The sequence below is a fragment of the Coptis chinensis genome, chromosome 7 (assembly GCF_015680905.1).
Source record: "Coptis chinensis isolate HL-2020 chromosome 7, ASM1568090v1, whole genome shotgun sequence".
In the NCBI taxonomy this organism is placed as follows: Eukaryota; Viridiplantae; Streptophyta; class Magnoliopsida; order Ranunculales; family Ranunculaceae; genus Coptis; species Coptis chinensis.
The window spans coordinates 83,668,112-83,693,878 of record NC_141462.1 but is presented as its reverse complement, the minus strand read 5'-3'; the positions used below and the strand labels follow the sequence as shown (position 1 = coordinate 83,693,878).

General features: G+C 37.2%; 1 protein-coding gene and 1 pseudogene across 1 annotated transcript; both read right to left on the bottom strand.

Annotated features, from left to right (window-relative positions):
* Positions 1-371: 371 nt before the first annotated feature.
* On the bottom strand, positions 372-2,191 carry LOC147489443 (uncharacterized). Its single transcript, XM_086574642.1, has 2 exons — positions 1,337-2,191; positions 372-599 (listed from the first exon to the last, which is right to left on the bottom strand). The coding sequence occupies exons 1-2, from the start codon at positions 2,189-2,191 to the stop codon at positions 372-374; spliced, it is 1,083 nt and encodes a 360-aa protein (XP_086430768.1).
* Positions 2,192-19,297: 17,106 nt separating this feature from the next.
* On the bottom strand, positions 19,298-24,727 carry LOC147489442 (protein NRT1/ PTR FAMILY 5.2 pseudogene; annotated as a pseudogene).
* Positions 24,728-25,767: the final 1,040 nt, after the last annotated feature.

The following is a 25,767-nucleotide window of genomic DNA, read 5'->3' as shown; positions in this document are numbered from 1 at the left end:
CATTGAGCTAGAGGTGACTGTGAAGGGACAGTCACCGCGAACCCCAAAGAAATGTAACCAGAGCGAGCGAGCCCATAGCCATTACCATGATTATCTCTGAAAAAAGATGAGCCAGGATTGGGATTTGACCCTCTAGAGCTACTACCTTCCCCATCATTTCCAGCCAACCAACGAATCACTGAGGAGTCATCCACTGCTATAGGAATGGGTTATGTAATACTATCCTCCGACCCATAGTCTATCTTATCTAGACCTTGCTGATCCTCTACATATTCTTGGATAACTTGGTTTTCATTTACCTCAGTAATGACTTCCACTTGTTCATCATTAATGTTCTCCTCCTCCGATGGTTCTTCAATGGGGATCAGATCTCAGTCTCTGCTAGATAGAGAGCCACTTGAACTACTAGAAATACTTATAATATGTGCTCCTGGTGGGATGATCTCATCCCCTTCTCCATTCTTACGTTTTTCGTCTGCAACCAGCTTCACCCTCTTTGATTTTTTTTTTGCAATCCTCAAATTTCTTCTCAAGAAATCCATATCCTCACTGTGATTTTCTTGAATAAGATCTAAACCCAAGTCCCCTTTTCTTTTCCTCTGGTTTCCAAAGTATTCAAGCCATCAGCCTGATAATAAACAGAGTCTCCACCTCGATTCCCAAATCCCTTTCTTCTCGTCCATCCCCTTGGTCCTCAAGACACCGCCTTAACTCACTTGACACGTGTGTGCTCAGCTTTGCGAACCGGTATAGGATTAGGTGTAGGGGCATGGTTTGGGTTAACATCTTGAGAATCCAAGGGGATATCTGGCTTACTAGACTGATTTGATTGACTGGCAGAGGCTTGGGAATGGTGAGCTGGGGCTGAGAAGGTAAAGGTGTTTGTGCTTTGGGAGTAGGGATTCCATTCCGGATAAGAAGGTGTGGTAATGGTACTAGGACATGGGTTCGAACATCTCTTTTGGGCTTGGCTCACCAGCTAGTCCAAACACATATCGGTCTTTCCAGAGTCCTCATGGGTTGCCCCTTTGGGTCCAGTGAATCCTACCACAGGTTCCAAACCGCTGATACTACCTGGATTTGGGCCCAGTATACCACAAGTAACGACTCTATTTTTTAGATCAGGCAAAATCATATCGTTACTATGGGACCCAGGTTGTTGCCTCTCACTGTCCCCTCGCCCATTTTTGCAACCCTTGTACCTCGTACCTTCAATTAGGGTCCCTATCCGCCATATGTCGGTTCTTCCTTTTTGACTCAGGAGACTTACCTTGTGCTTTCCTCCTTTCCGATTCTGATGTCGGGATCTCATCAAACCTTAGCTTTTGCGGTGTACCGGAAAGGTGATAGATTTCTTACCCGTATTAGCAACGCTGTTATAGAACCTATTTGCTTTCAGCGCAAAGGTGAAATTTGGTTTGATGTCTTTGGGTGATCCCCCACACTTAATCAGATCATTTCTGTATTTCTCTCGGATACTGCATGCATAGTGATCATGTCCTATAACTCCGCAGAAATAGCAGAAAATCCCCAACTTTTCATATTTAAATCGGACTGAGAGCACTTGACCAGTTTCTAATCTTATCTTATGATCCTTAGTAAGTCTTTCTTTGATATCCAATTCCACTCTTATCCGAGCTATCAAATCTTTGAATTCCATCGGGCAGGAGAGATCCTCAGCTTTGACCCTCCCCCGTTCAGCTCCAATTTTCCAGACGTTGGCTTTGTTGATTCGTTCTTTAGGAAGGTCCCAAATATGAACCCTGAACTCAACTAGATCAAAGTGGTATTCTTCTAGATTTTCCACCCATTTCCACTTTTTAATAGAGAACACAAAGCCATTTATTATCCATGGGCCATTTTCCAGTGCATGATGATACTCATTTTCATCCTTGAATCTGATTTTAACATGTTCCCTGTTGACTAGTTCAATCTGTACCACACTTCTTGTTTGCCAAACTCTATGCAACTCATCAATGATGTCATCCAGATGTAGCAGTTTCCCTCCGTACATTCGACCCATAACAGTAAGCCTTTCATCTCTGGCCTTTTCTATGTTGATGCATGAAATGTCCACAATGCCTTGTTTTTTGGTTTTGAAAAGCTTGCTCATTTCCTCCTGTAACAGATCAAATTTGCTTTTTGGACTCTTTGATGATTCCCCGGTATAAATCATTGTTTCCTTAGCCATGTTTCTATATAAGGGAAGAAAAGGTAGGTAGAGAACTAAGGTGTGTACAAGATAGGATAGTTAGTTTGGTTTTAAAAACTGGAATTAGCACCTAGTAACTTCTATCATATATCTTAGATGGAAAAATTAGTAAGGAGTGAGGATGAAACTCTCCTGCGGCTGAAAGCAGCTCTCTCCTCTCTTTTGTCAATTCAAAATTCAAATCTGAGTTTGGAATTGGGAATCTCTGCCTCACTCCTCACTAATTTTTCTATCTAAGATATATGATAGAAGTTACTAGGTACTCCCCGGGTTCCTCATTATGCTGTTGTTGTGGGCTGCCTACTGGATATTAGTTACTGTAAGAGCATCTTTAATGCATACACTTCATTTAGAGTCCAAAGTGATGTCATCAAGTTAAAAAATAATGTTAGTTCAAGTCTTGAAAATTATTCACACCAACCCACACACTCTATATTATTGTTTTTATAATAGAACTTATTTTATAGACCCATTGGACACTTATGCTAAAATATTGTAACCACTCTCTACTTGCCAACACCCCGCATATTTCTTCCGTATTTGACCCATAAAATGGAGTGTAGTGATACAAAAGTAATAAAATTGGTTGTTTGCACATGTGGCAAGTTAGGACAGCTAGTATGGAGTGACACTTGATAAAGTAAATCAAACTCTATATTTGACCCCCAAAAATGGAGTGTGGTGAGTTGTTTACTTGATATAGAGCATGGATTGGTGTGGAAAATTTGAGCTGCCCACTCGACAAGTAGGACTATAAAGTAGCATTGAAGATGCTACTAAGAGTGTAAGACAATGTGTGCATGATGCAACATCAATTATGATATTGTATTCAAATTGAGCAATAGGTGCCAACTAACAATAGTTGGTAAAACCTTTGGATGCGATACCAAATGTCTGGGATTTGAACCCCGCTGTATCTATGAGTGACTAATTTTGTTTAAAAACAGGTTTACCAATAAAATATATATATGAGCAGGTTCTGTTTATCATAGTTTATACCACACCCCTTACAAGATAAATTAAGTGTTAATAATTTATGGATATGATCTACTAACCATAGATAACATTTACACAAAAATTCATCCTATTTGGAAATCTCTAACATAGTTAAAAGTTGTTGTAAACTTTGATTTTTTTTAACGGTTCAGATTTTTCGATTTTGCAATCATTTTTTGATATAGTTAAACATTATCAAATTAGGTGAAATTTTATAGAGGTTATCTTCATGGTTAGTTAAATATATTCACAAAAAAACTAGGTCATAATTCACATTGTAAGTAAAGTTGTGGGGCATAGTATAAACTATGGTATAAAAAGTATAGTTCCTCGGCTGTTGGGCGCCGTCGTGACAAAATGACTTAACCAAAAAAACAAAAAACAAACACACAATATGATTGACCATGATGGCATGATATATATGATATTAGTTATAGTCAAGTTTCTCTCAAGATATGACAATGTGATAGCTTACTAGGTATTGTGGTCCAAATTCTTTTTTAGCATAAAATGATGTTTTGAAAGGAATCTTAATAACTTTTCCGTTCTAATAATGGATGTTGATATTGGTCGTTGTTTCCATTACAACGAAGAAAAACAAGGGTTAACGAGTATTACCCCACCCTAAATACACACAATTCTAATTGGCTTATCTAGTGTGGGGAGGAGGTAATACTCGTTAACCCTTAATAGAATCCAAAATTTATATTGTTTTTTCTAAGTTAACGAAGATATTACCCCAACTAAATACAAATACAAAAAGTTTGTGTGTATTTGAGGGGAGGGGGCCTAATTTCCCATTTAGAGGAGGAGGAATCCGAATTGGCTCATCTAGGGGTGTAATACTAGTTAACCCTTCTATTAATTTATTAATTGAATAAAAATCGATTTTATTTGATGTTGAATAATAGGATTCTTTATTGACATTGGGCAGGTATGAAACTGAATGAGAAACTTCTCGTTTACAATATAATACGGAATATTGTATTTGGGTTAGGTACTTAGGTTCTAAGAATTTGTTTCAATCTGATTAAGAAACCTATCCAGAAGGAAACTGAGTGCTAGAAGTGAAGTACACATGTAGGCTACTTTGAGTAGCTCTATTTATTGAAGAAGTGCAGTTTGAAAAGTTGCCAACAACCCAAGCTACAGAGTGTATATGCTGAGTTAGTGTCACTTGGAAGTTGGAATGTTTGCTCATCTATGTTTAATTCCATAGTTTTCGGAATGCCGGGGCTATTTCCAACTACCCTTCCCTTGAAAAATATAAATGGAAAAGAAAAAATGATAGACAGAACTGAAGCCTGTTGAGGCTCGCTTAAATTTTTTTGTTGATTTTGCTTAGCCAACTGAAACAAAATCACATACTATACCAAGTTAAGTCGACCTTTCATTTTCACCATCTAATGAATTTAATGGAAAAACGAAAAGATCAAGAAATAAAATTAACACCTAACGGAATGAATCTTCTTAATAGTTCTATGCTAAATTGGCTAACATTATGATCGGATTGCTCCTGTTTGATTTTGAGAGCTGTCCTAGATAGTGCAAAAAGTAACTAGAGTGCAGTAGTAGTAACTTGTTAAATTCAAAATTTTCAACTCGAGTGATTAAGGAGAAGAGAGCACAAAGTTAGAAATATTCAATTGAGTTGGTTTTTCTGTGCAAAAGATTATCCTTTAATTCACTATTACGTCTTCGTTTTAAAACGAGATACATACAAATATACAAATAAATGAACAGTAATTCTAGGGAGACCGATAATGGAGTCCGTTTCTAGTGACATGCTTATGTGTCCATCTCTCTCACGTGTGTAACAAAACCGCACATCTATCTTAATTTGTTATTCCCTCTTCTCTTCAAGTCTCACCAGAAGTCCAAAACATCAATTTTTCTGTAATTCCGTTTGAACCTCTTATCCCCACCCACAATCTTCTCAAATCTTTGTGTTCTAATAGTGTCAGTGAGAAATAAAGATTTGGAAAATAAAAAAAATCACTAAATAGAAAAGTAAAATTAAGATTCAAATGATCACTTGATTGATTAATTTATTCTAATAATCAAAAGATTTGTCTATTTTGCCTCACTAAAATACAAACCACTCGAACAAATAGTTGGTTTAAGTATCTTGACTATGATAGATTAATTGGTTTAAGCTTTAATTTTTTTAGTGTTATATTCATCTACGATAATACTAATTTGGAGTTTTATGGTCTAATGTGCGGTGGCTTCACAAAGACACAAGAACAATGAAAGAGATAGAAGGAAAAGAAAATTACACATGTTCAATTAAACGGGAGGCCATGAGGGTTTTAGGTGAGAGAGACGAAGAAGGAAGAAGGAAAATGGATGGGTTTTGTGTTTTTATTTTATTTTTGTTTGCTTGTTTTGTTATCCACGTGAGAGGGAGGGACACGTCAACAGGTCACTGAAATCGGTCTCTATAATTGGTCTCTCTAGAATTATTGCTTTTCATATCCTCTTGCAAACGTCAGGACTATCAATCGAGCATCCCAATAAAAATGACAATAGATGAAACGCTGAGAATAGTTTTTCAACACATGATTGCATATGTGTCTTTTTTTTAAGAATAATTCTAGGGAGATAGGGTTTTAAGCCCGTTCTAGCGACTGGCTGACGTGGACGGCATATTTTGCTATTCTATCACATGCATTTAAACAACAAAATAAAAGAAAAACAAATATATGTCAAATCTTCTTTATCTTCTTTGCCATGGCTTCTCTTTCTTTCATCTCTGCAAGTCTGCGACTAGTCGATTACCATCAAAAGCACTTCATCATTTAATCTACAATGAGTATTGAGGGTACTTCCTAATGTCTCAAAGTTTTCAATTTTAAAGGAAAAAAAAATCAATCTCAATTAATCTATAAACAACTCCAGCACAACAAATGAATGAAAAATTGAGGAGTTTTTATATTAGTTATGTTAAAATAATATTCATGGTAGATGTTTATATTGATGAAAGTGTGGGGGGGTTCAAATGGGGATGGATGTTTTCATTGTTTTGACTGTTTTTAGAGAGAGAGAAGAAACAAATTTTATTTTATTTTTTTGTAATTTAAATGGCACGTGAGTGAAAGAGAGGGGGTGAAAAGGTTGAGTTCCACATTACCCCGTCACTAGAACGGGCTAAAAACCCTATCTCCTTAGAATTATTGATAAATGAAGTATCCATGATATGCCTTGGTAATACTATAATTCTAGGGCAACATTATTTTTGGCATGGTTTAGTGACATGGATGATGTGGCAAACTACTTCTGATTCTTTAACCTCTTTCCCATGTGACAAAAAATATTAAAAACCCGAAAATAGCCTCTAATCCCTTCCTTTGTACTTGTATCCCAACTCTCTTTCTCTCTTCCATTGGTGAACACTGAACAAGACCAATTTTTGGTTTTTTTTTTAAAAGAAAAGAGAGGAGAGTGTTTTTATGTTCTGATTGGAGACAAAATCTCTTTACAAGTGCAAAATTTGTGAAACCCCTTTTTCATTAATAAAATTTTTAAATAATCTTTTCTAGCAAATATTTTTTTTTCTTTGTTCTATTATTTATTTATTAAAGTGGAGTTGTGGACCTTATCAACCAAATTACGTGGGATTGTATATTTTTCTCTCTTATCCGTATGTGGACCGTCCTTCATCCGGATATATATATATATATATATATATATATATATATATATATATATATATATATATATATATATATACATGTCGGATCTTAGAAGTACATACTTATTTTAAGTTAAAATAAATACGTAAGTAAAATTTCACCTAGAAAATGAATTCAAACCTAATTTTTTGTGGATATCATATACTCACAATCAACATCATCTCTACAAAATTTCGACTTATTTGAAAATCTCTAACTTAGGCAAAAGATGATTGCAAAAATACTATTTTCTGGACTGTTAGATTTCTTTTTAAAGATAACAACAATTTTTAACTAGATTATAAGTTTCTAAATGAGCTCAAATTTTATGGAGATGATCTTTATGGTATGTAGGTAATACCTATAAAACATTAGAGTTGAATTCATTTTCTAGGTGATGTTTTACTTATGTACTTATTTTAACTTTAAAATAAATATGTACTTATATATATATATATATATATATATATATATATATATATATATATATATATATATATGAGAAAATCAACAATGATCACAATCTGAAATTTATAATTTAAGAGGAATATGGGATGTTGGTAAATGACTAAATGGGTGCGGACGAGGGTTTCTCAACTTTCCATAATTAGGAATAAGAAGAGTAGTAGAGTAATTTTGTTTTCTTTGTTTGAATAGTGGATTTGAGAGAGCAGTAGAAAATTACCAAACACCTCAACCAGTCACTAAACCGGACCAAAATGAATGTCTCTCTAAAATTACTTTTAGTAATATGGGCTCTCTAAGAGGAAGTATGACTTTTTACGATGTTATTTAATGCGCTGCCTTGGAGTCCTTTACTTTCTTTCATACCAAGAAAGAACATGATGGCCCGCTATCATTGAAACATCGTTGTATGCAATCTGCCTTAGGCTAACGAACACCCACTCTCAATCACAAAGACAAAATGTGAAGGCATAAATGATAAGGTTTGGGTGCCTGGTACATAAAAGACAATTGCATGTGAAAGAAATTAAAAGGATTGTAGAAGACGAGCCACTTTAGATTCCACTGTCCAATATTGAAGGGAAAAAATATGCAAAGTTCAATTAAAAAGAACGTGCACTTAGTAAATTTAACAAAAAATTACCAAAAGGCATAGGATTTTGAGAATACTGACCGAAAAAATATTGCACTCTAAAAAAGACATAATGCTACCTGGCGACATGAAATACGGACAGAATTCTAAAACATTAGATGGCGTTTACTACCGTTAGAGCATTCCCAATGTTGGTGGAAATGTGAATTTATTCACTTTTTTATCTTTCAAAATTTTTACCCAATGCAAAGGTGAATATGGTGGTGACTATTTTTCCAAGTCAAAACAAGAATGAAACCGAGATAGTGACTGAGTTGTGAACTTCGGACAGGATGGTGGATTCCGTCTCGTGTCCTTTTAAAAAAAAAAACCGGTTTTTATTTTCAGACGGGATGTTGGATTCCGTCTTGCGTGTTTTCGACTTTTTTTCGTTTTTTTTTTAAACTTCAGACGAGAAGTTTCATTCCATCCGGCGCGTTTTTTCGACTTTTACATTCAGACGAAATCCAACATCCCGTCCGAGATTATTTTTCACCTTTGCATTAGACAGTTTCACTTTGCTTTCCACCAAAACGGTGGAAAAGAGAGAAAATACAGCCTACGTGGAGGTGAATAATAGTGGCTTGCATTGGGAATGCTCTTACTAGTTCTGTGATGTCATTATTTTTTATCCTTAAAACACCATTAAGAGTTCGATCAACATATCGACCGTTCTTCTTCGCTGCTTTGTTTCTATAACAAGAATTGCTGAAAATTTTGACCAACATAATGACCGTTCTTCTTCGTTGCTTTTTGTTCCATAACAAGAATTGTTGAAAATTTTGACCAACATATCAATCATTCTTCTTCGCTTTTTGTTCCATAATAAGAATTGCTGAAAATTTTGGGACTCCTATTATTGATATTGAAAGTTTCGATGGAAATCTCAATTTTGAAATGTGGAAAAACGAGGTAGTCAATTTGTTGGCCATAAACCTTAAATGATTTGTGCGAGAGACTAATATACACAACCAATGTGTATTATACACATGTCCAGCAGAACTTATCACAGAATTATATATGGACCTCAGCCAGGTCACTCATATCAAGACCTCAGCCATGTCGACCTCAGCCAGATCGCTCATATCAAGACCTCAGCCAGGTCTCGTAACGCTCAGAGAAGGAAAGACAGTCGTTATAGCAATTCTGTAACAACAGTCATGCACTCATTTATCCTCCATTTAAGCTCATTCAAGTCCCACATTAAAAGGGATTGACCAAAGGTCATGTGCTATAAATCACAAGGGAAGGACCAAAGGAAAAGGGAGAGAGCTCGATGCTCATATTCTATCCACCTCCAATTCAATCACTCAATTTCAATATGAACTACATCTGACTTGATTCCAGTTCACCAGAGAATTGGATACGTAGGCAGTTCGATCATTTGAACTCAATCATAACATCACCAATCTCATTTATCCCCTATCCTCATAGATTGATCATGTTAAACACAAAATGAACATTTACATTGCTGCCGTCTGTGGGTCGAATTTGTTGGAAATTCACCTACTCAAAGTTCTATTTCTTTAATCAACTATCAAGAACTTTCAATTTCCAAGACCATGAAATATAGATCAAAAGTTGTGAATGGATTACTCAATGAGAATTAACAACTACAATATTGCTAAATCAGATAAGCAAACTCATTTCCTATATCTGTTTCACTTTTGGATCTGGATTATAATTATTTTTTAAGTTGCCATAACTCTAGAATAACAACAACATAGTTTTTCTGGTCTATCGTAACTTGACAGGCTAGTTCACACACTATCTATACTATGAGCATGCTCCACCCATCGCTAGAATACATATCACAGGTCTTATATCAAGACCTCAGCCAAGTCGTCACGCACATTATGCCACCTAATTGCAAGCGTCTAAATCAATTTTCATGATCAAGTGGAGTTGAACCCAAAACTAGGGGCTAGAAAGTTGTGCTAAATGGAAGGAGCAAACTAGCTCGATTGCACTATGAAAGGGAGCTCGCAACAACCATATGCGCAAATACAATCCGACTACGAATTGAGCTCAATGCTCAATTTATCTCTAAATTACCATTTATTTGTTCTAATTTCTTTTGGATATTAGTTTGATCTAGTGTAGGTCAATCAAGTTCCAAACTGGGGGCTAGCCACAGCCATCTCCGAACTGGGGCTAGTCATTGCCATCTAAACAGGTTAATCAAGCTCCAAAACTGGGGCTAGCTATAGTCACACCAATTCAAGGATAGCTATTGTCAAAGCAGCATCACTTGCATCTTTCAGTTATTACCTAGTGTGCTTTCCACATATGGAATTAATCTCTCATCAGATCGTCCTACAAAATAAGAACGACCTAATGAGAGGAGGCTATGTGAGGGATTAATATATACAACCAATGTATATTATACACATGTCCAACATAGCTTATCACATAATTATATATGGACCTCAGCCAGGTCTCTCATATCAAGATCTCAGCGAGGTCTCGTAAGTCGTAACACTCAGAGAAGGAAAGACAGTCATTACAACAATTCTGTAACAGTAGTCATGCACTCACTATGTCTGACTTAATTCTAGCTCACCGAAGAATTGGATACGTAAACAGTTCGATCATTTGAACTCAGTCATAACATCACCAATCTCATCTATCCCCTATCCTCATAGGTTGATCAGGTTAAACACAAAATGAACCTTTACAGTTTGGATGATGTTGGAGACTATAAAGTTGGAGATGATATGGAAGTGTACATTTGATAGATATTGACTAAGAAAGCTTGTGATGTTGTCCGGTGTTATCTCTTAGAAGATTGGAAGTACTTTGTCGCTTTGGAAACTGACGTATTGAGTATTAGTGGTGAGTGTAGTTGGGAGTTTGAAGTTCATCCTAAATCTTACGTTGGAAGGAATGGTGATGATTGAAACAAGAACTTGTCAACTTTTCTTATTCATCTTTTTCTTCTAAATCTAATGAGTATTAAAAGACTAGTTGTGAAGATAGATAAACATTGAAAACAAGGAATTTGTGTAGGATTAAAACATATGAAAGAAAATGAGAAGAAATGAGATAACTTTATCACCAAGTTACACTCATTGATGTCTTCAATGAGAGTAACTAGTGTTCTTGAGATTGAATGACAAAGAAGTTTAGAACAAGTTTATTGGAATGACAAGATTAAACAACAAGTATTGAAAACAAGTATTTGAAAACAAGTATTGAATGAAATGAAGAACATGAAAACAAGAAAACAAGATAGATTGAAATAAATAAATAACAAGACAAGAAAATAAATTGCAATAATGTAAATCTACCTAAAACAACATGATAAAATTGATATCAATTTTTAGGTTGTCAAACCAAAAATTAAATAATTGTCACGCCCTGAGACCCAACACACATCCCGAGGACGCGAAGATGAATCTCGAGGCGGTCGCTATCCTGATTCTATCGAAATTTCGGCAGAGCCTCCTTTGTTTAATCGACATTTCGTATTCGAAAAATCTGTCATAACCTGGACATCGCATAAAAAAAATCTTCCAACAACCATTTCCATAGAAAACCTACTTTCTAAACAACAGAAAGATATATATACATATCCACAAAATGATTGAGTGTAACTATTACTCCAATACATCGTTAAGTACATCAAAATGACCTAGCTCGATCTATATATATATACAACAAAAGAAACTAGTCTCTCTCTATACAACCAAAATCACTCGACTCTGTCCCTCGTCAAGCATAAGGGAAACCCCCCAAATCTCCATAACCATCATCCCCAGTGGTAGGGAAAGTCTCCTCCGCAACGGGCTCGGCTGAAAGGTTAATGTAGGATGAGCAAAACAACTATGCCCAGTAGAAACGCACATAACCAATAAATAGACTACTTATAGTAAAACATTTAAGACATGCAGGTTTCCATAATAATATCCAAATATCGTGACTATATATAGTACATCACTAACCAGCAGAAATCATTTCGACATGCTTCCTTAATATTCAAAATATAGTTTTCACAAACATCATACAATTATTGTGGCCGCTGCATCCTATTAGAATGGTGAGGGTACAACTGGTACTCAGCCCCAGTCACAGGCAATCTTAGTTCAGTTGTTTCCAGTGTGAACCATGCACCGTTGTTTTCCTGATTTTACCGGCAGGGAGCTGAAATGTCGTTGTTTGTTGTTTAGACACACAAAAATCCCCAAAGCTTTTAGGGCTCGGTGGGCCCGGTGACCACGACCCCCCATACGGTGTCACCTAACTTACGGTGGTCAACCGTTCGATGACGACCAAACCGCCGGGATCCCCGACACACATCCGAGTGGACTAAACTCTCACTCCTCGCGTCTAAACCTCATCGAGGTAACATGTAACCTCACACAAGCTAAGCACCATACAGCGTGACACGTACAAGCAAGGTTATCTAGAAAAGTAGAAAGGGAATTCCCGAACTACATCTTGTGATGCATCCCTTTAAAGGTGGCCCACCACCTCAAAAAGTGTACACCACAGTTGGAATCCTAGAGCAAACTGCCATCTCCGGAAATGCGACAACAATTCTTTTTTTATAGGAATTCACCAATTCTTTTCCAAATCCCCTCGTGATAAGCATAGTAATATATATACTCGTATTACCGATTATTTCCAAATACTATAGTTACAAATTTAGTTTTTCTTTTAAAACTGTTGGTTCTGTATGTGTGAGTTCCTGGATTTTTAACAATCGAGTAATGCAACCTACGACTCCCAAATGGGCCAGTCATAGTAAATGACAACCGATGATTCCCAAACAGCGAATCATCGTAAATAACAACAAACCATCCGTGGAACAATCCAGAACCTCACACATAGTTACAAACAACTGGGTAATCCTTACCCGCATTACAAAATCCATCTCTCTGTCTCCTTACTGAGACAAGAGACGAGAACCCTTTCCAAAACCAGTTTTGCTCTTTTAACAAAGAAAATAAATCCCCGCTACCCAGATTTCGCAAAACCATTTCATACAAAAGCTATTCATATATTTAGTTTATATCGAGGAAATACAATGTAAAATATGAATATCACATATACATGCATGGTTGATACGCAAACTATCTCTTATCATTTTAAACAACTCAAATCATGCATGAAAATAAGCGGACTATATATTGGTATGTAGGTTCCTACCTTAGCAAGCTCCGTTCTCCTCAAGCCCACTTAACCGAATCGAGCCCGCTTAACCGAATCCACTCTTATTTGACTCCTATAACATCATATACATATACGTCGACTATTAGAAGTTATCGAACGAACGAGAATTCTTATCTAATGTAAGTCGAGAAGAATCTCGACGCTACGAATTTGGTTTTAGGAAAATTTTCCTCTAACTACAGTTAACAGAGCTACAGGCCATTTCTAGTATTGTACCTCACGTCAACACCAATCATATCTCTTCCAAATTACAACTACAATAATTTCCACACCCTTCCATTAACATTAATTCTTGCAACATTTACTGTTGTACTATTTATCAATCGTTCATTACTCAATCTACTCTTAAACAATTATAACCCGACATGAACTGCTCAAAATGGAGTGGGTAAACCATAATTCTTACCAAATCAGTACGAGTAGCTCCTTTAGTTTTCTTCTCCACCAATCCGCTAAGATATCTCCCTCCAATTAGCTACTTCCAACATTTAAAACACCTCATTCCAATTATTTTTCATTAACTATAACCAATTCCATCTAAATCGAGTTTAAACTATTTGTTTGAAATGAAATTACTCACCTTTTGTGGAAATACGACGCAATTCAAATCAATTTTTGAATCTTCCCACTTGAATCTAGTGTTTACAAGAGATGGGTGTTTGAATTTTGGGTTTGGATCGATGAAATTTGGTGAATTTGAATTTTCTCTTTCTTAGGTTTTAGTGGTTGCGAAATTGGGGAAAAAATTTGGGTGCGATATTGTTTCGTGCGATTTTTTTTATTTTTGTCTTTACTTGTTAAGCTAATTAAGGCCCAAGCCCAAGATGTCCAAATTAGGCTTAAAGTCATACTTAAACTCCTAACCACTAACAAATTTGACTTAGCGTCGTAATTATTTTTTGGCCCATCCAGCTTAATTTAATCTCCTACATTCTATCCCACCGCAGGCTATAACGATAACCTACTCATGCGTGTAAGCTGTTAACTTCGTGCCAACGCAAAAAAAAAGCCCGACACATTTTGTCAAATTTTTCTCATATGATTTGCTTATCTAACGTGGCTTATGAGTTTGAGTTAAGTTTAATTAAGTTACGTAAGTTTGAAATGTAAACCCAACCGACCAATTACCTAAATGTCCCTAGGTTAAATATGAAATTTACGAAAATATCCTTAACAAGAATTTGAGTCTTTACAATAATGCTTTCTCTCCATACTTTTTGCTTTTATACTCATACTTTTACAATGACTGATTTGCCCTCTCCCTCTACAATTGAGACACCTCACATATTTGCTTTTTATTTTTTATTTTTCCTTTATGCTTTTGTTTTTCCTCTTTCTTCTTGAGCAAGCTAGGTTTTGAGCAAAGCTACTTTTGTGATATGGCCATCCATCTCCAGTCTTCTGAGTTAAGAACATGATTTTCAGTCTTCTGGGTTTGATTCCTTGACCTTTGACCTTTGACCTTTGACTTTGATTTTTTTAGCACTTTTTCATAGAAGCTTGAGTCTTCATAAGAAGCGTTAATAAAACTCATTTTGGCATTAAAATGCATCTTTTATGATAAGTAGTCTAAAATAGCCTATAACCTACAAAAGATAGTAAAAGCTATGAGTTGTTTGTTTATTATGTGTAAGAAATGTTGTAATGCAGTAATGTAAAAGTAATAAAACGCACATTTGGAACCTGATCAGAAACCGACACAAATGATATGTTCAAAAAGTTAGAAGACAAGTACTTGGAAAAGAATGTAGAGGAGGAGCAATATCAATTCAAATAATATTTTATGAGAGGAGGAACTACCAATTCATGGACTTGGTACTCAATTGGAAATCACTTGTTGGTTGGCCATGATCTGCTACTATGTTATTTTTCCAGTCTTTCTCATGTATTTATGGTGTTTTGTCTTGTATCGCCCTGTGTGTGAGGATCTCCCTCACAACGCTCCTTTGTTTCTACGTAACTTTGTACGTCCTCTAGATGAGCGCCCAGCCCACCTAGGCTCTTGTCTCTATTACTCTCTTCTTACATATTCGAAAGTGGTAGTTGAACAATTGAACCAAAAGGTGTTACACTATTACTTCTCGGAGTCTCGCCATTCTTGAAGGTTTATATAATATATTAAGAGATATATGTGGTAGTGCCTAGTGCCACTATTGAGTATTTTCGGAACTATTGTGAATTGTTGGGAAGTTTTAATAACTATGGTAATTTGTAGAGTATCTATGAAACCATCAAACTTTTTCTTCGGCTGATCAATTTCATCAGGGCACGACCCAACCAAAGCGCCCCAACCATCATTTAACATTTTCTTTAGCTGATCAATCTAATCAATGCACATATACAAATGCGGGTACTTATATTTTCAACAATCTCATAGTTTTTGGAACAATATCTTGTTAACACTGATAATACCAAGTGACATGATAGCATGATGTAGTACTATTGTACTTCACTCTTGAACACAAAAACAATATCTTGTTAACATTGATAATCCCAAGTGACCTGATAACATTATGTAGTACTATTGTACTTCACTCTTGAACCCAAAAAGAACTTTAAAAAACACTATTAGTTTACAGCCTGTGGGTATCAACTCAGTTGTTAGTTCCCAAATAAGTTGATTGTGAGTGATGCATGTTTGACAAGTAGCACTGGCAGTGGTAGCAATTGGACTCTTGACCAGGAAACGTGTTTTATAATATAATTAAGTGATTGTACCTCAGATCTAGACCGAAGGGGATCTTCGATGATTGTGAATTTTATATGTGGGCACATATTCTTGTGGGACGAATAGGAAATCGACACTTGTTAAAACCAGTTGGTCATTCTTAACTATAGTTAGCAAAGCTTAATCGGTTTTAATTGGCAATTAAATATAATTTAATTTAAAATTTAAAATCCGATTCCTCGAGAAGTTGTCGCGTGGTTCTCCTTGGGTCCTTCCACTCCTTTCTTTCTATATTCTTTTTCTTCTTCTAGGTTGAGAACTGTGATACAATTGACAAAGTGAAAGAAAAATGTCAAGACAAGGAAGGATTCCAAAAAAAAACTTGTGAGCTAAGTGAATCTTTATTGACTCCAAAACACATCTGTAGAATTTATTTTATAACTTGATTCACTCAACTGGGAATTACCAGTAGCAACTTAATTATTTCATATTTGATTGAAATTAGAGGGGTACGATGCTTGTACATACCTCTCGATCTATATTAATTAACACACCTTTGTAACTATTCTTCTCCTAAAAATACGATTTTGTTGATTAAAAAAAAATAAAAATATGGTAGGGATCGGAGCCCTTACACTGATGAAGAAGCGTCGATTGTAAGTCCCATGGCAACGCATCGTCAATATTGGAAGTATCCAAATACCCACCTCACCTTCATCATATTGGACTAGATAACCGTTTAGGTGTCTTTGTCTTCTCATTGAATTTGGTTATGAAGTGACGATCCTAAGTTACCTCTTCTCGTTGTTTGCAAACTAGCTAGAAGCAAAATTTCCAAGGATGATTTTGAATTTTTTTCCAATAGAACGAGATTGTGTACGTGGATATTATTGTGTGGATGTTTAGTGCGGTAGGTCTGTCTAGTCATAGAATCATAGTGGATTAAGTATTATCGTTTGTATTATGATACGGATTTCTGAACCCAATGGGGTTTTCAAATGGTCAAAATGGGTTGTTTGGAGCTTGAGGGAATTGTATCCCATGCCAACTATTGATAATTAGTGGAAAAGTGTTTAGAAAGCTTGACCGGTGAACCGGACCCAACCAGATTAAGTACCATTTTCGGTTTGGATAGATGCAAACCGAAACTTATGGTTAGACCGTAGGTCTAAGCAAAACCGACAGTTGGACCATCGAACCAGTACAGTTTTAAACCCAGATAAACCGGGACACCCTTACATTATATATATACTAGGGTTTGCCCATGCCGTACGGCACTGAACAACTCGCCACGCCTTCAACGCACGCTACCTAGTACCTTTGCATGCCCATGTACATATTTACACCAAAACATCACCTGGTAACTTGATTATCGAAAGAAAAAGAAGAATAAGCGGAGGTGACTTGAGTGATCAGTTCCAAACAGATAAGGCGCAATTGCTTTTTGAATAAAATGTTTTGGTTTAGGTGTTTCATAATACATTTACATTCTGTTTGATTCTTGTTGTTTGGAGTCTGGACTGTAGATGCTCTTTGCAATCTTATAAAATCATGTTTTTAAAGGCTTTGACGTGAGACAACAGAAGACTGTCAAAGAAGGTTTACGTATTTTGGTTTAGCAAATTCAAATGCATATGCATTCACTGCCATTATTACTTGATCTCCATTGTTCATAAACTATGTACCAAGTCATCACAAACAACAAAAGGTTATGTACCAAGCAACAAAAGGTTATGTGAAGCAAAATAATGTTCATATGGGAATAAAAACATTTCTTTGATGTTTGTGAAGTGAAGTTTATACGGAAACTTTGTGACTGTAGGACATATGTCAGACTGCTCTATGCCAAAATATACAAATGAAGATGCTCCTAAAACAGAGATAGAAAGGGAGCAACACATCTCCTTATTAGCAGATGGTTCCAAAAGATGTCCTTTTTTGCTGAAAAATTCCAAAAGATGTCAATACCCAATAACTGAAGTCAAAATCTCCTTATTAGCATTTACAAATGATCCACATAAACCCAAAAACTAAAATAGGAGTTCAACCATTTTTAATAGCAGTCATCATCCACTAATCAAGTCTTTGACTTTAAACAATTAACATAGTCAACAATTAACACAGTCACAGATAACAATAAATGATCACTAACCAAAACAGAAAATCCATACTGAATCGTTGAAGAATGCCATTTTAAGCAACCGGAGGGCAAAGAACATGATCATGTGAGGTATCAACTGCTGCAGGTGGCATGAATTGCCACATGGAAACTCCAAGGTAGCCGATGAATGGCATCAGCTTGTTGCCAGGTGCTTGAGCTTGAGGAGCAAATGCAGTTGGAATGGCGTATGGGTGAGGCATGAAGCTTGGTGAGAAGTCATGGCTTTAACTTGTTCGTTCCGGCTTCTCTTTCTCTCTTTTTCAGCCTTTGCTTCTCATCATCGAAGCTCATTTTTCTCGGACTACATAAACAAAGTGCCAAAACCATAAATAAAGAAAATTCCATCATCCAAGAATTCAAAACTTCAATCACTTGATTAAAAAAACCATAAATATGCTGATAGCATGGCCAAAGCATGATAGCATACATCGGTCTGAATATGATCCTCACCAAGAAGGCGCTCATTCTTTTTTAAGGCTTCTTGCAAATAACGAAGAGTTGTATTCATCTTTCCTATGTCCTTGTACATCATAGCTACATTTATGAAAGTTGCAGCCACGTCAGGATGATCAAGACCACATGATAAACTTCGTAGGAGCAATGTCCCGGGACATATGCCGTAGAGCGAGCTCCGTTTGGTTTAGACTAGGATAGAAGAGAGCCATATTGCCATACCTGTAACAATGAAACCAGTTATTCAGTGACACACATACACAAGCCAACAATAATCTGAAAGCTAGTATACAACGTTAAATAAGGAATCTGAAAGCTCTTTGTGTGCTGCTTATTCCCTTCTACAACTATTATTATGAGGGGATTGACAGATTAATTGGTACATGTGAGCAGTATATGGCTGGTCCAATCCGAGGCTACGATCATTTATGATAAGTTCTTTGAGCTGTTGCATTATTGCTCCTGCCATGTCTCCAGGATGATATAGAACCATTGCAAGGTACCTAATGAAAGAAAAATTACATTATCAACACTCAGCATATAAAAAAATTACAGACACTATAAATACCAGATCTACTCACTACATTATGTTTTTAGTTAAAAACTTCGTCAATGCAAAAGTCGCCTGAAAAAGATAATAAATGGACAATCTTTTGCATTGACGATGAGACCTTAGTTTTCAAAGAAAATTCAGAAAAAATATTATGGTACCACTAAGATAGTTGGTAAGGAAGAACAACTATCTTAGTGAGAAAAGTCAAGGGGTATATAAGAAACCAAGGGGTATATAAGAAGGGAGAAAAGTCAATATATAAATGGTAATTACCGGCAGCAATTTGCAACCTCTTAATGCATGGGACCAGTAACCTGCACCCGCAGTCAAACAAAAGCACAGAGCAGTTAAATTATTGTGTTGGTAGCACTAAAAAGTGATGCTTAAAAAGGGAAAAAGAAAATGGAAACCATGAAATGTGGGTATATGGAAAGAGCATACTTGCTGAAGTATGGAAAATGCAATGGCCAGAAAAAGTGTAAGCCTCATTAAGCATTCCCTTAAACAATTCCCAGAGCAGAACATAGCATCCACCAATCTATCTAATAAAACAAAAAGGAAATCTCTACGGGAAGTCCCCAGACTTTTCATGCTTTAAGGTGCTTGGTCGTAGAAGAATTCAATCTAGCGAATCGCTAGAAATCGTCGACTACCCCATAAGCACAAATTGAGGGAGTAATATGAAGATACTAAGAGGAACTCTCCGCCATTTACCATAACACCATGATCTTTAGCCACACCAAGCCTCCTCATTTCTGTAAGAGATGCAGTTACCATGACTAAAATGTGAAAAATGAATCCCATTCCCATTCTTTGAAGAAGTGTTATCCCTCTCGGATTTTTAGTCCATTTCCGCATGATCTTTACAAAGAAACGGTCATATAAAACCACAAATATAAGCATTGTTAACGTCACGAATCCACTTAAGCTGGCTGGAGGGATTTGGAAGCTCTTTATACCTCTGGCAAGAGTTGTACCTTGCTTGACAAAAAGGGTGTTAACCTAAGCTACCATAGTACTGGGTATAAATGTTGCAATCAAAATCGGAAGCATGCATATCATTTGTGTTGTCTCCTGTACTTGGGTTACCATACTTAGCATCCATGGATCGCATGAACCAGTTTTAACAGCAACTTTGTTTAGGAATCTGCATGGATAATGCATTGTAAGTGAACATTTGAAAGCCTCGTAGTTCAACCAATTTGAGACTTTGAGTTGAGTTTAAATCTTGGACAAGTCTAGCTGACACTATATGTAGAGAAAAAAGGGATTTTTTTTTCCGCGCCACGTCGAGGCGCTCCAGAGTGCTGACTTCGCTCATGGTCCGAAGTTTTTTGCGACCAGCGCTTTTCGAAGAGAAGCCAGCGCCCGTATATGCCGTGTCTTTTTTTTGTGGGCTTCGCTACAGTAACCGCGATTTTGGTTTTTTGGTATAAAAACAAAATCAGTTTTTTGGAAAACCTAACTTTTCCAAAACCAAGAAAGAGAGTGATTACAAGAGAGCAATTCTTTGTGAGTTGAGTGTTCATTCTTTGTGAGTGAATTGAGAGACTTGTAATCTGTTACTCCGGACTTGTAGTAAAGCTTGGATCTCACCAGTGTGGACGTAGGCAAATTGCCGAACCACGATATATCCTTGTCTTGTGGTTGGTTCTCTTTTGCATTATTATATTTACTTTATATGCTTGTTAAATTGTTAATGAGAAGCGTTGGGATATTACTTGGAGGGTGTTGAAGTCTTGTCTAGTGTGAAGGATCGATCTTTGTGTAGGATTGATCCGTTTGTTGTGGGTAACGTTGTTTCCGCACTTATATATTCACAACAATTGGTATCGGAGCGAGGTATACGACCTAGGATTTTGAGTTTTGGTAAAGAACCATAGTGCTCGAAATTTATGTAGACAAGGTGTTCGATAAAATTCCTGAGTGAGATAATTTTTTAGGTTATTGTGTGTGACTTGAAAAAGGGGCTCCCAAGATGTCAAATGCTAGATTTAAAGTAGAGAAGTTTGATAAAGAAGCAAAAGAAAAGATGGCGAGGGTGATGTCGAATGAGATGACTTCCACAAGCAAGTGGAAGGTTAGTTCGAGAAGCCTTTAAAACATGTACGGTGCTACAATTGTAAAGAAAAGGGGCATTATCTATGTGATTGCTCTAGCCCGAAAAAGAGTAACAAGATGAGTGGTAAGTTTGAGAATGAGGATGTTAGTAAAGCAAGTCTTGCTTCCGGCTTCGATGAGGATGATGTAAGTCTTTCGGTGTCTATACAAGACGACCACATGACCGATACATGGATTCTTGATTCCGGATGTTCCTACCACATGTGTCCAAATAGGAAGTGGTTTGCTACCTATGAGAACTTGAGTGGAGGTTCCGTTTTGATGGGCAATGACGTTGCTTGTAAGACGGTTGGGATTGGAACTATACGGGTCAAGATGCATGATGGTGTAGTGAGGACTTTAACCGATGTGAGGCATGTTCCTGAGTTAAAGAAGAACCTTATTTCTCTTGGTACCTTGGATTCCAAAGGCCACAATTTTGTGGGAAATGGTGGAGTCCTAAAGATCCTTAGTGGCTCTCTAGTCATTATGAAGGGTCAAAGACATGGAAACTTGTATACTTTGTTGGGTAGTACAGTGATAGGTGATGTAGCAGTGGGTACATGTAGTGATGATTCTGAGTGCACAAAATTGTGGCATATGCACCTTGGGCATATAAGCCAAAAGGGATTGTCTGAGTTGTGTAAACGAGAGCTACTGAAAGACTTGGAGAAACCAAATATGGAATTCTGCAAGCATTGTGTCTATGGCAAGCAGTGCAGAGTCAAGTTCGGTACAAGCAAGCACAAGACGAGAGGCATCCTAGATTATGTGCATACGGATGTTTGGGGACCTTGTAGAGTGGCTTCTAAGGGAGGTAACCGGTATTATGTCTCTTTCATCGATGATTATACACGCTATGTGTGGGTATATATCTTGAAGTCCAAGGATGAAGTTTTCGAGACATTTAAGAAGTGGAAGGCAAGGGGTTGAGAATCGCACGAGATAGGAAGGTGAAGACTCTACGGTCGACAATGGTAATGCGAGTATACCTATAGGCCTTTCCAAGAGTTTTGTGCTAAACAGGGAATTGCCGGACAATCGATGCCGTGAGGGCACGCCACGCCAGAATGGGTTAGCGAGAGAATGAATCGCATGTTGCTTGAGAAAGCTAGGTGTTTGCTTTCCAATGCCAATCTTGGCAAAGATTTCGGCGATCACAATGGCCATGGCGTGTTACTTGTATAATAGATCATCGGTTCCGGCGATAGATCGCAAAAACACCTTATGAGGTGTGGGCGGAAACCCGGTGATTACGGTACTTTGCGAGTGTTTGGATCTAGTGCTTACTACCACATGAATGATAGTAAACTTGAGTCTAAAGCTAAGAAAGCAATATTCTTGGGCTATGCAAAGGGAGAAAAGGGATACGGATTGTGGTGTCTAGAGAACCACAAGTTCCCCGGGTCGATGAGTGAGGTTACCTTTGATGAGACTTCGGTGCTACTTTTTAGCAGGCCGGAGAAGGCTGGAAATAGTGGTGATTCTATACAATCTCAAGTGATTGAGATAGAAGCGTCTGAGGATGCTAAAGAGAGTGAGGTTCTTAGTGAAAGAACTATTCAACAAGAAGTAGAGTTACAACAACCTGAGCAGCAAACCTTGGCTAGATCAAAGCCAAAGAGAAGTGTGAAACAAGTTATGAAATACGGGCATGATAAGCCAGTGAAGCATTATGGTCAACCGGACTCGGTTGCCTACGCACTGAATATTGAAGATGATGAGCCAGATAGCTTCAAGGAAGCTGTTAGAGATGCTCATTATAGAGATTGGTAGGTGGATATGCAGAAAATGGTGGAGGCTCGTGACAAGTTTTGTACTTGGGAATTTGTTTCATTGCCTAAGGGCAAAAGGGTTTTGGGTTGTAGAAGGTTCTCTATGGAGTTGAGTTTCAACATTGGTTGGGGGTATTCCACAAATGGTGGAGGCTCATGCATTGTTGATTGATGCCTTTCGTAGGCATGGCCCTTTGTGGGCGTGATTGCTCTTTGTGAGCATGACTCTCTGAAGATAGCTCTTTGTGAGCAAGACACTCTTTGTGGGTGGCTCTTTGTGAGCAAGACACTCTTTATGGGTGGCTCTTTGTGAGCATGACACTCTTTGTGGGTGGCTCTTGGTGAGCATGACACTCTTTGTGGGTGGCTCTTTGTGAGCAAGACACTCTTTGTGGGTGGCTCTTTGTGAGCAAGACACTCTTTGTGGGTGGCTCTTTGTGAGCATGACACTCTTTGTGGGTGGCTCTTTGTGAGCATGACACTCTTTGTGGGTGGCTCTTTGTGAGCATGACACTCTTTGTGGGTGGCCCTTTGTGGGCATGGCCCCGCCGGCCGGTTGGCTCTGCGAGTTACGGATGGATGTGTTCTTCTTTGGATGTGTTAAAAACCGGTTTTATGTGTTAAAACCTCACCGAGGTGGAGAATGTAGAGAAAAAAGGGATTTTTTCTGCTTTTCCGGGTCGAGGCGGCGCTGCCAGAGTGAAAGCGACCAGCTCAAAAAGAAGCGCCCCCAGCCAGTCTTTTGTGGGCTTCGCTTTCTAGAATAACGATTTTTGGTTTTGGTATAAAAACAAAATCAGTTTTTTGGAAAACCTAACTTTTCCAAAACCAAGAAAGAGAGTGATTACAAGAGAGCAATTCTTTGTGAGTTGAGTGTTCATTCTTTGTGAGTGAATTGAGAGACTTGTAATCTGTTACTCCGGACTTGTAGTAAAGCTTGGATCTCGCCAGTGTGGACGTAGGCAAATTGCCGAACCACGATATATCCTTGTCTTGTGGTTGGTTCTCTTTTGCATTATTATATTTACTTTATATGCTTGTTAAATTGTTAATGAGAAGCGTTGGGATATTACTTGGAGGGTGTTGAAGTCTTGTCTAGTGTGAAGGATCGATCTTTGTGTAGGAATGATCCGTTTGTTGTGGATAACGTTGTTTCCGCACTTATATATTCACAACACTATATTTGAACTATAATAGAAGTATCGACAGTGTAATTGATATACCAAGTCAAGTTGCTAAGTTAGTTGAATCAAGTCAGGCTTGTCCAAGTTTGAATTCATTTACGCCTTTTTTATTATGTTTGGTATGTTATCCATTAGTAAGAAAAAACTATTGTAGAAAAACTAACCTCAAAGAAGGTGTGGAATCAATCCTGTACTTCTGCTTTTTAGCATATTCAGCCATGTCAAGCTCATAAAGTTCTTTTGGATCACTTGGAACAGGTATCCTCCATTTCCTTATAGCAGCAACCAACACTCTAGACATATTGGTAAAGGGACTCCCTGTGGGTACCTTGTGTCTATAGAATGGTGTTCCAACTAAAAAGATCAATATCGAAATTGCCAGTTCAGCTGTTGTAAGCCCATAGCCGACGCTCCAACCCACATTGTCTTGTACATACAGAAGGATGGTGTTAGCAAAGAGTGTCCCAAAGAAAATGCTGAATGTCCACCAGTTGAAGAAGGAAAGCTTTTTAGTTTTTTCTTTAGGTTCAAAATTGTCGAATTGGCTCAGAGAGGATGAAACACAAAAAAAAAAATACCTCTGCCAACCGAACTTTCCCCGTTTCCACAAGATCCCTAGCTTCTACGAGTCCTGATTCGTGAAACACTCAAATGGAGTGATGCCTGAGTAGCGGTTTCATAGAGCTGTGAGTGAGGAAAAACTTCTTAAATAGCTATCCCGGTTTTCTTCTCCTAGGCATGACACAACTCACAAGCCTCCTGTAAAGCTCAAGTCCTGTAAAGCTTATGAAATCACATCAGATGCTAGTATTATGCTTTAGGCGGCATATCAGGGAAAACCTCATTATTTGGATGAAAACACGGTAACTTCTGGAATCATAAATTCACCGCAACAAAAAAAAAATCAAAGTGAGCCTTGGGATATCATAATCTCCATCGAGAAAAGTAGAAACAACATAAATAAACAAACTACATATTGACTCCTAGCAAAGATCAAACTACATCTTGATTCCTAGCAAAGATAAAAGTTTCAAGTACCAAAAATAAAGAAAATTCCATCATCCGAGAATTCAAAACTTCAGTCACTTGATGAAAAAAACCATAAATCTCCAAAAGGAAAATTTCCTAATGAGAAAGGCTCCCAAAATTCCATTTCTTTGCTCAAAGATCTTGCACAGTCAAACCTGCAATAATAAAAGAATGACAAAAAAGAACAGTAAGTCAGTAACATAAAAAGGGCACTTCAACATAGAAAAGGGAAGGAACATACCGGATAAGCATAGATATGAGAATCAAAGTTTCTTCATTCAACATAGATCTTTAAGTTTTAAAGAGCATAAACAGGCATCACCACTAAGTAGGAACTGAAAATAGATTTGTATAGAAGAAAAAAATCAACTAATGTAAGGTTAAATAGAATGAAGGTGTGTAATGAAGCTAAACTGATCTATAGAAGAAAAAGTCACTAACCAAGGTGCGTAATGAAGTCTCCAGCACAGAAACGGACAAAATGGAAATACACTCCAAGTCGCAGAACTACATAAATAGAATGAAGCACATTAACCAAGTCAGAGCCAATACACATGTATAAATTTGATGACCATGAAGTCAATGAGAAACTACTCAAAGTAAATGGGAAAAGAACTTACGAATTATAGTAAGACTTCTGGGTATACAAAGTTTGGGGTACGATTTCCCGAATTTGGAGGGAGCGAGAATC